The 12,864-nt window shown below is 32.4% G+C and overlaps 1 protein-coding gene across 1 annotated transcript; it reads left to right on the top strand.

Moving 5' to 3' along the window:
- The first annotated feature begins 38 nt into the window (after positions 1–38).
- Positions 39–3,198, top strand: LOC102619899 (isocitrate dehydrogenase [NAD] catalytic subunit 5, mitochondrial). The gene is made up of 7 exons (XM_006481429.4): positions 39–357; positions 995–1,315; positions 1,407–1,568; positions 1,688–1,762; positions 1,928–2,037; positions 2,111–2,183; positions 2,633–3,198. Exons 1-7 carry the CDS (start codon positions 172–174, stop codon positions 2,822–2,824), a joined length of 1,119 nt encoding a protein of 372 aa, XP_006481492.1. The 5' UTR covers positions 39–171; the 3' UTR covers positions 2,825–3,198.
- The last annotated feature ends 9,666 nt before the right edge of the window (positions 3,199–12,864 follow it).

The following is a 12,864-nucleotide window of genomic DNA, read 5'->3' as shown; positions in this document are numbered from 1 at the left end:
TCAAACTAAAAAATGAAAAACACAAAATAGGGCTAAAAAAAAAAAATAATAATAATAATAAAATTATATTCTCACCTTCAAAAGTTGCAATTTTTATTTTGCTTTTTTCTTTTTCTTTTTCATAAAAATCACATCAAACGGAGAAGAAAAAAGAAGAAGAAGGATCAATCAATGGCAACGCAGCTGCTGAGACGAGTCCTGGGAAGCCGATCGCGCCAGATCCTCTCAACCACAAACCCCAACCCTAATTTAGCTTTGCCTATAGCCAGGGCCTTCTCCTCCGATATTACTCCGATCACCGCCACTCTCTTTCCCGGCGACGGAATCGGCCCCGAGATCGCCGAGTCCGTTAAACAGGTATTCTCTGTTTGTATTTTTATTATAATTTGCTTGTTTGACTAAATATTGCTTCTTCTTCTTTTTTTTAATAAATAATTGAATCTGTGCTAGTTCAAATTACGCGAGTTATTTACTACTATGCCATTTCAAGCAGATGAAATCTTATGATATGATTGTGACTTGAAGTAGATTTAGCAACTTTTTGGAACATGGAGTGAGCTTCATTATATTTTACTTCAATTTTCTTCTGCCATATTGGCAATTTGAAGTGTATGTTGATGTATAGGAAAAGAAAATATAAAGATTTTCTGTGGTTAGGCGTCCAAAAGTTGTAGTCCACTCAAAGGAAATTGACGTAAAGTTTGGGATTAGGATGTTGAGGATGAGCTTTGACCTTAGTTTGTTGATGGGAAAATGTTGTATATTGTTGGGCTGAAGGTTTTTTTTTTTCATTGTTTCATTCTTTTAAATGTAAATATGTATCTTTGCATTCTGTTCCCAATACAGGTTTTTTTTTTTTTCATCCTTGTATTCTTTTACTCTAAACTTTTATTTTTGATGACTCTAGTTGGCAAAATTAAGCGTATCTAAGGAGTATTAATTGGCCATAATGTACTTAAAGTTGTGATGGATTTTGATATTTAATCTGTTGCAGGTATTTAGGACAGCTGAAGTGCCAGTTGATTGGGAGGAGCATTATGTTGGGACTGAAATAGATCCTAGAACACAAAGTTTTCTGACATGGGAAAGTTTAGAATCTGTGAGAAGGAACAAGGTGGGCTTGAAAGGGCCTATGGCAACACCAATTGGAAAGGGTCATCGTTCATTGAATCTTACTTTGAGGAAAGAACTTAATTTGTATGCCAATGTTAGGCCTTGCTACAGCCTCCCTGGGTATAAAACTCGCTATGATGATGTGAATCTTATCACTATCCGTGAGAACACAGAAGGAGAGTACAGTGGACTTGAACATCAAGTGAGTTTGTTTCTGCAGCAACAGATTTTCACTTACTGATGTACAACAAATGTAAATGTAAACCAGAAGTAGTTTTTGTTTTTGATGATAGGTGGTGAGAGGTGTGGTTGAAAGTCTCAAAATCATTACTCGTCAGGCTAGTTTGAGAGTTGCTGAATATGCGTTTCACTATGCGAAGACACATGGAAGAGAAAGAGTATCTGCAATACACAAAGCAAATATTATGCAGAAAACTGATGGGCTTTTTTTGAAGGTCCTTTTTTTTCTTTAATATTTAAAAAAGAAAGGTCTTCCATTTGAAATCAATTATCGACTATTCAGTTGTATATCTATGCATTTACATCTGATATTCTGTATAATTTTTACTGGCAGTGTTGTCGTGAGGTTGCCGAGAAGTACCCTGAGATAACATATGAGGAAGTTGTTATCGACAATTGCTGCATGATGGTATTACAACATTTCCTTAATTACTCTCTGGTTGTTTGCAGAACATCGCTGTTGATGCATAGTGTAGAACCGCCAATGGAACTTTTTAATTTTTGTTTTTTTTGTTTTTAATCATAGAAGACAAAATTACTTGCTAAAAACCTACTGCTTTACTGGTATGCACAGCTTGTGAAGAATCCAGCGGCTTTCGATGTGTTGGTAATGCCTAACCTCTATGGTGACATCATTAGTGACCTATGTGCTGGGTTGATTGGTGGATTGGGCTTAACACCTAGGTAACTATGATCCTTAGACTTCCCCCAATTACATGCATCTACATCATCTGACAGAATATAACTGCCTGTGCAGTTGCAATATTGGGGAAGGAGGAATTGCCCTTGCTGAAGCTGTTCATGGTTCAGCACCTGATATTGCTGGAAAGGTTAGCCTTGAAACTTGCTTAATCATATAATCTTGTACAATTTTAAGCTAATTTCCATTTTAGTTTTCCACATGTCTATAGGTTTCTGCTAGGTTCTGTTGTTGCATTAGAATAAGCTGTCTTCCCTCTTACTATCAGACTAGGTGAAATCATCTATGAAGCTATTCTATGGCCTCAGCCTCATTAAGGGTATTAGCATAAAACTAGAATGATTTTGTGGCTAACTCTTGTAATAATATTGATCAATAAGAAGTTGGACATGCCAAAGCAACCTCAAACCTGATGTATTGAGTATTATATAAAAAATATAATTATTATTGTGAACAAGCATGGCCCATAAAATTGATGCAAATATACATTTCAAGGATGAATTTGGTTTGTCTTTTCAAGGTAATAAAAGAAAGCCAGAATGGACTACTTAATTCATTTTGCTGTTTGAATTGACCTAGAATTTGGCAAATCCAACTGCTTTGCTGTTGAGTTCGGTAACAATGTTGCGCCATTTGGAGCTCCATGACAAGGCTGATAGGATCCAAAATGCTATCCTGAGCACAATTGCAGAGGGGAAGTATCGAACTGCAGATCTTGGTGGCTCTTCAACGACATCAGATTTCACAAAGGCAATCTGCGATCATCTTTAAATATTTCTTTCTACATAGAATTTGAATTCATGTTCAAGATTTACATTCTACCTTTCTTTTTTTGAGCAATGTCTCAAATTTGTTTTTTCCCCCCCTTTTTAAAGTGTTTTTCTTTGAGGGGAATGAGACCCATCACCTTGGTGACTATGTAGAAGTTTTTTTCTGATGAAACTGTTCAGCCAGAGTGTATATGGCCGTCCTCAGAAAAGGTATTTATACGGCAATATTTATTTCCTTGCTGCCTGTGAAATTCCAAAAATTGAACTAACCGATTTTGAGAAAATTGTTCACAGCGTGTGTTGTCTATGTTTCCATATTTTGATAATTGGTTCTGTAGCATGAAATAAAGCATCATCATGTGGTGATTTTCTCTTTGCTTTTTCTGTGATCTGGATTTCCAGGTTATTGTATAATTGTATTTCCTGTTTTTGATCATTTGTTGCTTTATTTTGCTTAATTATTGAGCTTTCTAGTTTCTCATTTCTTCAACATTTTTTTACCTCTTCCTAAAGTTACTTCTAGGATGAATGACAAATCTAATCATAATTTGATCATTGGTAAACAAATTATTTTTAACAATTTAGTCATAGTTAATTTCTGTCCTATTTTTCAGATGAACGAAAAATTTCTCTTCAACGCACATAACTATAGATTTCTGACATTTACTTCAAAGAAATAAGAGAAAGCCAACTTGTACTGTGTAAATTAATGACAAAAAAAAGGTAATTTATTTAAATATTTTTAAATAAAACGCTGTAAAAATTATTTCCAATCCTATTAGTGCAACGAAGTTTAGTGCATCCATAGAAATTATTGGGGTTTCCTGTAGAAGCAGTGATGATATTTGAAAGTTTAATATATTTTACTAGGCCTTACTTTTCAACTAACTACATTAAAAAATTAAAAATAATTTTCTTCTATCAATATATCCCATTTAATCCCCACTTTATTCTTATTACTGTTTTTATCTTTTTTTTTTAACATCTGACCATATAAAACTTAAAAATATGCTCGTATTGAAGCTCTTTTTTTTTTTTTAAGAGTATTTTTACTCTCGATTGTGTAGGAGTTGAATTAATTGAATCTGATTATTAATGGAAACAAAACGGGAAGAAATGAAATACCTTGTGAGTGGGAAGTAGTGAATTGAAACTCCAGTAAATTTTTGCCCATAAATAAATTCATTGATTTTTTTTTTTGCTGAGAAATTATTAAAAAATAAACCCATTTTATATTTGGACTTGTTATGATCAAGTAAACCACATTTCATTGGTCGGTAAAGTAATGTTAATACGTAATAAATCAAAAGTGACATATGAAGAATTTTTTTTAAAAATTAATTAAGGGAGCCGTAATGGTGACATTTGATCAAAATCCATAGTTTGTTTTTGTTTGTTGAAGTTACAAATCTTTTTTTTTTTTTAATACATACATTGAAATGAATATAAAATAGGAATGGCAAAACTCCCCACAGGGACGGGATCCTTGGGGTTTTTTTTTTATTCGGGGAGGGTATGAGAATAATTTTATACCCAATTTCTTATTCGGGGAAGGGACGGAGACGATTTTTGACTCAGGTTTTTATTCGGGGAAGGGACGGGGATGAGATGGAATCCCCATCCCCCACCAATTTCCCCATTTTCTCATATTAATTTTTTAATTTTGATTTTATTTTTTAGAATTATTAATAAATGAATAATAAAATTAAAATTATAAAATGTTAAATATTAGTATAAATAATAAATATCAAAATATTTATACGCATCTACTATAAAAATTTCAAGCTTGGTTAACTAGTTGTAGTCCTAAATTATTATTTGATCATACTTTATTTCAAAGGTCTTGACCCAAAACTATTTTAGATTATGAGTCATATTGCTTATATTATTTTTATTGTTTTAGATTTGAAACCTAATGCTATCTCTCAATTTCCAACATTCCTCGAGGAAGAATAGAATGAGTATGAGATACAAGAGTAAATTCTTTTATTAAAAATATTAATTTCAATATCTATACCCATTTCATTTATTTCATTATTGATATAAGAGTAATTTCTTTTTATTATAGGATTATAAAGGTTGAGGAAGATAATTATTCTAATTATTTGTATTTTGTAGTGTAATTTTTTGTATTGAATTAATGTTAATCTAAGATATATTATCAAACCTTACATTTGTTTAAAATTTTATTTTAATATGATTAAATTAAGTTCAGAAATAAAAAATGTATCAGTTATTTGAGGACCGCGGACCCCTTGGGGATCCCCTCTTATTATTCGAGGAGGGGACGGGGATCCCCTCAAGCAATTCTAATGGAGACGGGGAGGGGACGTGGATATATGAAGAATATCGGGGATAGGTGCGGGGATGTCGGTCCCCTCCCCTCCCCTCCCCATTGCCATCCCTAATATAAAACGTTGCCCAACTACTTAGATGATTTATTTTTATTTCAGTAGCACTGTTGAATGTTGATTAGTAAAAGTTACCTAAGTGGGTGTATTTAAAAGGTTTTATTCTTTGTACTAATTTTATATAAAGACAAAATGGCATTAGTATAAATGTGAGGGTGGAGATATTTAAACCCACCAAGTCACTCAGTAAACCTATTTACTAAATAAACCCACTTTCAAATTTTGAAATTTTTAATTTTACTCAATAAACCCATTTAAATACCTAATATACCCTTGCTAGACCTAATTTTTATAGTAATAGTAATTTTATTCATTAAAGCCATTAAATTCATTTATAACAATACCAGCATTACATTAAAAATTCAACACTTTTTTTTCTACGCCATTGTACCAACAAAAGCAAAATAATATTTTTACTTAAACATAAGCAAAGCAAAGCACTACCAGCGAAAGCACTTGCAACAAAAGTAAGTTGAAGACATCGTAAAAAGGGCAAATTCTTCCTGAAAACAAAGATTTTCTTGGTCCTCCTTCTACTGGTCCTGTTATTGCAACATCCATCATGCTTAAGCGTATGGCAATTCAATTTCTACTGCATAGTTGCTTCAACGTAGGTTTCATATGCATCCAACGGGTTTTGCTATTGGGCTGAAAAACTGAAATGATAAAATGAATTCGGTTAGATGTTATACTTCTACAGTTAATATTTGCTATCATGTAGATTAATATTTGGCTATTTGATTAATGCTTGTACATGTTTGTGCACAGTCAAAGAGGATTATGCTATGAATGACATGGCGTGAGTCATTTATGTAGGTAATATTGGATTTAATGTTCTTTTTATTAATTCCTTCCCAAGTTGGAACTCGCTATTGATGAAAGACAAAATAATAAGTTTCTCCTCCTACAGTGGGCATGGTGACACAAATTGGGCATAAAATTTATTGGCTTCTGCAGTGCCTGCATTTGGCTCTTCTGCTTCCATTGCAATTCTAATTCTAACAAAAGAGCAAACATGATTACAAAAATATATGCCTTGAGAGAAGAATCACACTTCTTGATTGATTAGAATTTAATAAAACTACGTTGAATACAAAGATAGTTTTAAAGAGTAAAAATTATTTTTTTTCTTTTTTATTATATTTTAATGTCCAAAACCATAATTTAATTTAGGGATATTTTAATTATAAAAAATTATTTTCAAAAAATTATTTTCAAAAGTTCATTTAATTAGTAGTTTGGTGGGTTCAATAGCCTCACCATAAAAGTGATTATTGAGAGTTGGTGAGATATACTAAGTAGTCAAATATCACCGCTCTTTAAACTTTTTCTCAAGAGTGGAGCTATTAACACCCCTAAAAGTTCTTATAAGATCCAATTAAAAGGATAAAAATGGGTTTCTTAATTACATGTGAAGGTCAATTCAATTATGTTGTTTTGCCTATTACGTGGCATATAGCTTATCGCTTGCTGTGGACTAGGGATGGCAAAATTCAGGTCCGCGTTCGGGTTTAGTCTTCGCAGTTCTAGATCTAGGTGTCATTTTCTTTCTCCCGAACCCGAATTAAAACCTAAATTTTTTGCACTTGGGTTCGATCCGAGTTTAACCTGGAAAAATTTAGGTTTCTGAATTTCGGGTTTTGAATTCAAATCAATAAATCATTTTCTAAAATTCTAAAAATAAAATATAAATACATTTCCAAGATCCCAGATTGTAAAACATTAATAAACAATACAAATTTCTAGGCAATAACACATCCATTGATATAAATCCATAAATTTCGATTTTCAAGTAATAAAACAGCCACAAATATAAATCTATAACACAAGTCTACAATTCAAAATTCAAATTTCAAACCACAAATCTAATGTCTAAACTCTTCTCCATCATTTTCTATTCTTCTTCACTTGACTCACCTATCAAACTTTTATCAATCAATTGTTCTGCAGAAAGTATTGCTTCCTCTGGAATTCCATCTAAAAGACATGCATAAATCATAAACATAAGAAACAAAACAACTAGTTAGTGATAAATTGATACTATAACAAATTCATTTATTTTATCTAATAAATAAATTGTCCATACCTTTTAGGTTTTGGTCAAGCCAAAACCAATTTTGAGTACACACCAACGCCTCCACTGTAGATGGATGAAGTTTACTGCGATGAGGACTCAAATGTCTATCTCTAGAGCTAAAACCGAACTCGGAAGCAATCGTTAACACAGGAATGCCAAAAATTCTTTCGCAATCTTTGCAAGTATAGGATATTTGCCTTGTTATTCTTCCACCATGACAAAATATCAAATTGACTAGTTGAAAGCAAAGCTCCAATTTTGTTTTGAAATGATTATTCTGTGAGTTCTAATTTCTAAATGATTCTCACTCATCAGCCATCTCATCTAAGTCCAAATCTAACATAATAGAATCTTCTGCTATAGCACCTTAAGAACTAGCTGAATCATTAACCCCCTAATTTGCATTTGATGAATACTTTACTTCATACTCATGCACTAAATCAAAAAATAAGTTGTGCGCACTTTTTCAATTTCGGATTTACCTCTTTCTCCATAGATTTTGGGAAATAAAAAGTTAATTAACAACATCTTATGCCTATGATCTAACAAAGTCCCTACAGCAAGAACTTTGTGAATAACATCCCAATATTTATCATACTTTGCAATCATCTTAGTGGCCATATTTTTTATCCCATCCCTCAATTGGTGATTGGAACCATGCATTCATTGACAATCTAATTTCACAAATCTTGCTAGAAAATAAATTAGATGCCGGATATCGTGTCCTTGAAAAAAGTTCTGTCAACTTATAAAAACTCTTGAGATGCTCACACATAAGCTTTGAAAAATTCACCTCCAATTCACTAGGCAAAAGTGTATAATTTCTATCACGTTCTTTTAAACGAACAAATACATCTTTATACAACAAAGCGGTACTAAGCATCAAATAAGTGGAATTCCACGTAGTTTTACAATCAAGTGCTAAGTTCTAAGTTTTTTTTAACACCTAATCATTTTTTTGTAGCCTCAAATTTTTCAACTCTAGTAGGTGTTCCTATCTAGTAATGGACACTCTCCCTAAATTTTTCAACTTCTTTTTGTATCACAGATAAACCATCCTTAACTATCAAGTTCAATATATGAGCACAACAACACATGTGAAAGAATTTGCCACCCATAATCATTGAACTAGTTGAAAATTTCTCCAACAACAAATCAATCATGGAATCATTTGCAGAACAATTATCAACAGTTACAGTAGACAACTTTCTATCTGTATTCCACTCTATCAAACACTCATACAACTCATTGCACATTACTTCACCACTATGTGGAGCTGGCATATATATAAAGCTAAAAATGTAAAAAAATAATAAAACTATTAAATAATGTAAAGTTGCAAACATTCATTTATGTTTAAATGAAAAAAAAAGTCTCAAGAATATCACCTCATAATAGGACTTCGCAACACTCATGAGCTATCAATGTAATGTACTGTAACAACTATATATCCTTTCTTTTGGTTACTAGTAGTCCACATATCTATAGTAATTCAAATCCTACTCTCACAAGCTTCCAAAATACTCATTACTTTCGTCTTCTCAATATTATAGTTTCAAATTTTCAACTTTGATAGTGTTTGTACTAATAGTCTCAATTGAAGGTTGGAGTACCTTCAACAGTTCGTAAAACCCAATATATTCAACAAATGATAACGGAAGCTCATGTAATACAATCATTCTAACTATAAAAACCTTCACTGTTGCCATATCTCACTTTGGTTCAGTACTACAATTATTAAGAAGAGTGGTTCCATCTACTTTAGAAGAAAAAGAAAGGTGCATTTGCTGCATATTCTTGAATGACCTTCTAAGACAATGTTTAGCATGATTAATCAAGTGATTAGTGCCATGAGAATAATGTCCTTACATAACTAACCCACAATAATTACAAATCACCTGAATTGCCTAACTTAACTTTTTAAAAATGATTCCAAGCATCCGAAACTACTCTGCCTGAACTGCTCCCTTCGCTGCCAGCACCTCTTTTTTTTGAAGCAACAGTAGTAGTTTTACCTCTACAGCCACGACCACTCACACTCCTACTCTCCTACTCTACTGTTGTTGAATCTAGTTCTAATTCAGCAGCTGTATCATTATTTTCTGCTGCCATATCCATCCCAACCCTCACACACATACTTTCATCAATCTCAGAGACATCCAAATAAACTTTTTGTTTATTTTCCATTATGAATTTGACACTCTATAAGAATTATGTCAAAACAAATTAAACTAACCCATTATTCCACCAATTTCTTCTATTTTATGTGTTATTTTTAACTATAACAACCTTGTAACATTTTAAAGATACCATTTCGAATATATTAACAGCAACAATAAAAAATATTTCAAGCATAAATCAAATAACAAAGCATAAGACAATACAAATCACATATCAGAGCAAACATAGCACAAATCACATAAGTATAAGTCATAACAAAGTATAATGACATCAAAACGAAAGGCCAGAAACTCACAATTCACATCGGCATATCAGTGGTGTTCACGGTAGCTGATGATGAAGGTACGTTGTCACAGCTAAAAAAGGGTAGTTGATGATGATGAATAGAGGAGTTACAAGCCTGTGACGGTGGTGAACCCGAGAGCGCGAGTTGTGACGGTGGCGAGCCTGGTCTGTATGGTTGTTTAGCACTTTGGCTGTAGTAACTGTAATTTGTGAGTAGATAAAAGTAAGTTTTTTTTAATGTTTATATTTATATTAATTATTAAATATAATAAAAAATAATATTAAAATAAGATATATGGGTCCAAGTTGCAAATATATGGTTTAACCCAAACCCAAAACCGGACCCGGATATATCTGGGTTACTACAATCCATTCTAGATATTAGATTTTTATTACACTCCAGTACGGGTTCAACCCGGCCTGAATTATCTGAGTTCGTCCGGGTCCGGGTTAAACTGCCATCCTTACTGTGGATGAAGATGGTAGATCCAAGGGCCAAAAAATTTCATGTGTTCTCATCAGTAGTTACCTTGATACTACAAATAATATTATTTATTATGTACACACAGGGAGCTTGTTACCTTACAGCATTTGTAAGGTGTAGCTCTTTCACAAACTTGGCCATGATTCCCACTTGGGCCCATGACCAGGTACTATTCATGTAAGAGGGAACTTTCAGGGTTAAGATGTTCAAACATTCAAATGGATTAAGTGTTTTGATTATTATTCAATTTTTTTTCAGTTCTGACTCCTTTGATCAACAAGAAATGCAAATACGACTATTAAGGATAAGTTTTGTTTCAATCCATGTCCTTCCCTTACATGTTACCATTAGAAAATGAATTTGTCCATGACAATTTGACCATGCGATTTTCTGGAGAAGGAATTGCATAACTCTTACTAATGTCTTTCCATTTTGTGGTTGGAACAATGAAGACGACAACATACAAATTTCATAAATAAAATATTTTTCTACTAAAATGGCTATTAGACATATATAATAAAATATTGTAATGCTATTCATTGATTTTCTTAGACATTTCTATTATAGAGCACCACACTTGGTCATGTGCCATTGAACGAAAATAGTCAGTTTATTATTATGTAACCTTGTAAGCATTGGCAAAGGAGATTGTTCCCATAAGGTCCACAAAAGTATTATATTTCACAACTTACTACCTTGATGACGCACAAATGTTTTAAACTTAACTAATTGGCTTATTACATAGCAGCCACCACAAGCATATAGTGCACAAGTATATTGTAATTAATCTTGTACATCAACATACGCTTATGAGGTTTTTCACCAAACCTGAACTTAAGGGTGAGGCAACGAAGTAAACAATTACAACTGACTCCAAAACGAAATCTTTTGGCCATCATACGAAATGCATAATAACCATTTTCTTACTCTACAGTAACGAGAAAATCAACAATGCTCTGCACACCAAAATAAACGTGTCACACAATAGCTTATCATTGACATCATAAAAAAATTTTGTGATGTGCTGCATCCTTTAAAAGGAGACTTTAACTATGTAAATTACAGCTATTGAAAGCTAACTATGAATATTACATATTATTCTTCTTATGTTAATTTTCCTTAATTAATTACATCATCGAAAAGAATGAGCAATGTTGAAACTTTGCAATATTTTCTACACCATTTCGTTACTAAATTCGTTGTCCTTTATTTATTTGCAAAAAAAATCATTAACAGAAAGTCAAGCTTCGGATTGTCAAACGAAAAGAACATTTTTTCCTAAAAAATACCCCGCTTCGAAAGCGACAATACCAACATGACAATACAAATTTGAAGATTAATATTTTCATTTCTTAAACTTAGCAAACGGTACAATGATTCCTGTCAAACCTAAAAATTTATACGCAGTGACTTTATGCAAATGGAGTAATAATTAGTCGTGCCAAGTGTAGAAAAAGACACACGAAAGGTATAGAACTCATACATTTATTTGTACCTTAATTATTTTTTCCACTACGACAGTTGCTAAAATAATGTAATGAATTAAGAGATAATGAAGGAAAATTGCAGGGAAAAATCTTAAAAAGTTACCAATTTGAGTTAACATCATACTACACATGTCCTGATCTATTATTTTAGCCTACATCGACTAGATGTTAAAAATGAACCAGAAGAAGTTTGTGCTTTTGACCGTTTATAATGACCACAACTACTGGCTAGTGATAAAAACGTGGTGGCAGCTTAGTGATGAACTATTTTTTATGGCTAGTAATGGTCAAAGCAAACATTAATTATTTACAAGTATGTAAATATATGTTGGAATGAAACTGCTATAAGTATTGAAATTCCGATTAACTCCTTAAGGGTTATTAACTTCAATGAATTATGGAATGAGTTTGAATGTCAAGTCCAGAAAAAGAAACACGAAACATATAGAACTTGTACATTCACATGTGCTTTAATTATTTTTTCCACTATAACAGTTGCTAAAATAATGTAACTACTTAAGAGATAATGAACGAAAATTACATGAGAAAAGTTTAAAAAGTTATCAATTTGAGTGAAAACTGTATTGCACATGTCCTCATATATTGTGTCAAGCTACACCGACTAGATGTAAAAAATGAATCAGCACAAGTTTGTGCTTTTGACCGTTTATAATAACCAAGACTACTGGCCGGTTATAAACACGTGGTTGCAGCTCATTGATGAAGTGTTTTTTGTGGCTAGTAATGGGCAAAGCAAACATTAATTATTTACAAGTATATAAATATCAGTTGGAACATAACTAATGTGAACATAAAAATTTCAATTAACTCCTGAAGGGTTCTTAACTTCAATGAATTATGGCATGAGTTTGAATGCTAAGTGCAGAAAAAGACACACAAAAGGTATAGAACTCATATATTCACATGTGCTTTAATTATTTTTACCCACTATGATAGTTGCTAAAATAATGTAATGAATTGAGAGAAAATGAAGGAAAATTGTAGGGGAAAAGTTTCAAAAGCTACCAATTTGAGTGAAGAACGTATTGCACATATCCTCATCTATTGTGTTAGACTGCATTGACTGGAAGTGCAAAATGAACCAGAATAAGTTTG

This window comes from Citrus sinensis, chromosome 6 (assembly GCF_022201045.2).
Source record: "Citrus sinensis cultivar Valencia sweet orange chromosome 6, DVS_A1.0, whole genome shotgun sequence".
NCBI classification, from domain to species: domain Eukaryota; kingdom Viridiplantae; phylum Streptophyta; class Magnoliopsida; order Sapindales; family Rutaceae; genus Citrus; species Citrus sinensis.
This window is presented reverse-complemented; position numbering and strand designations above follow the sequence as displayed.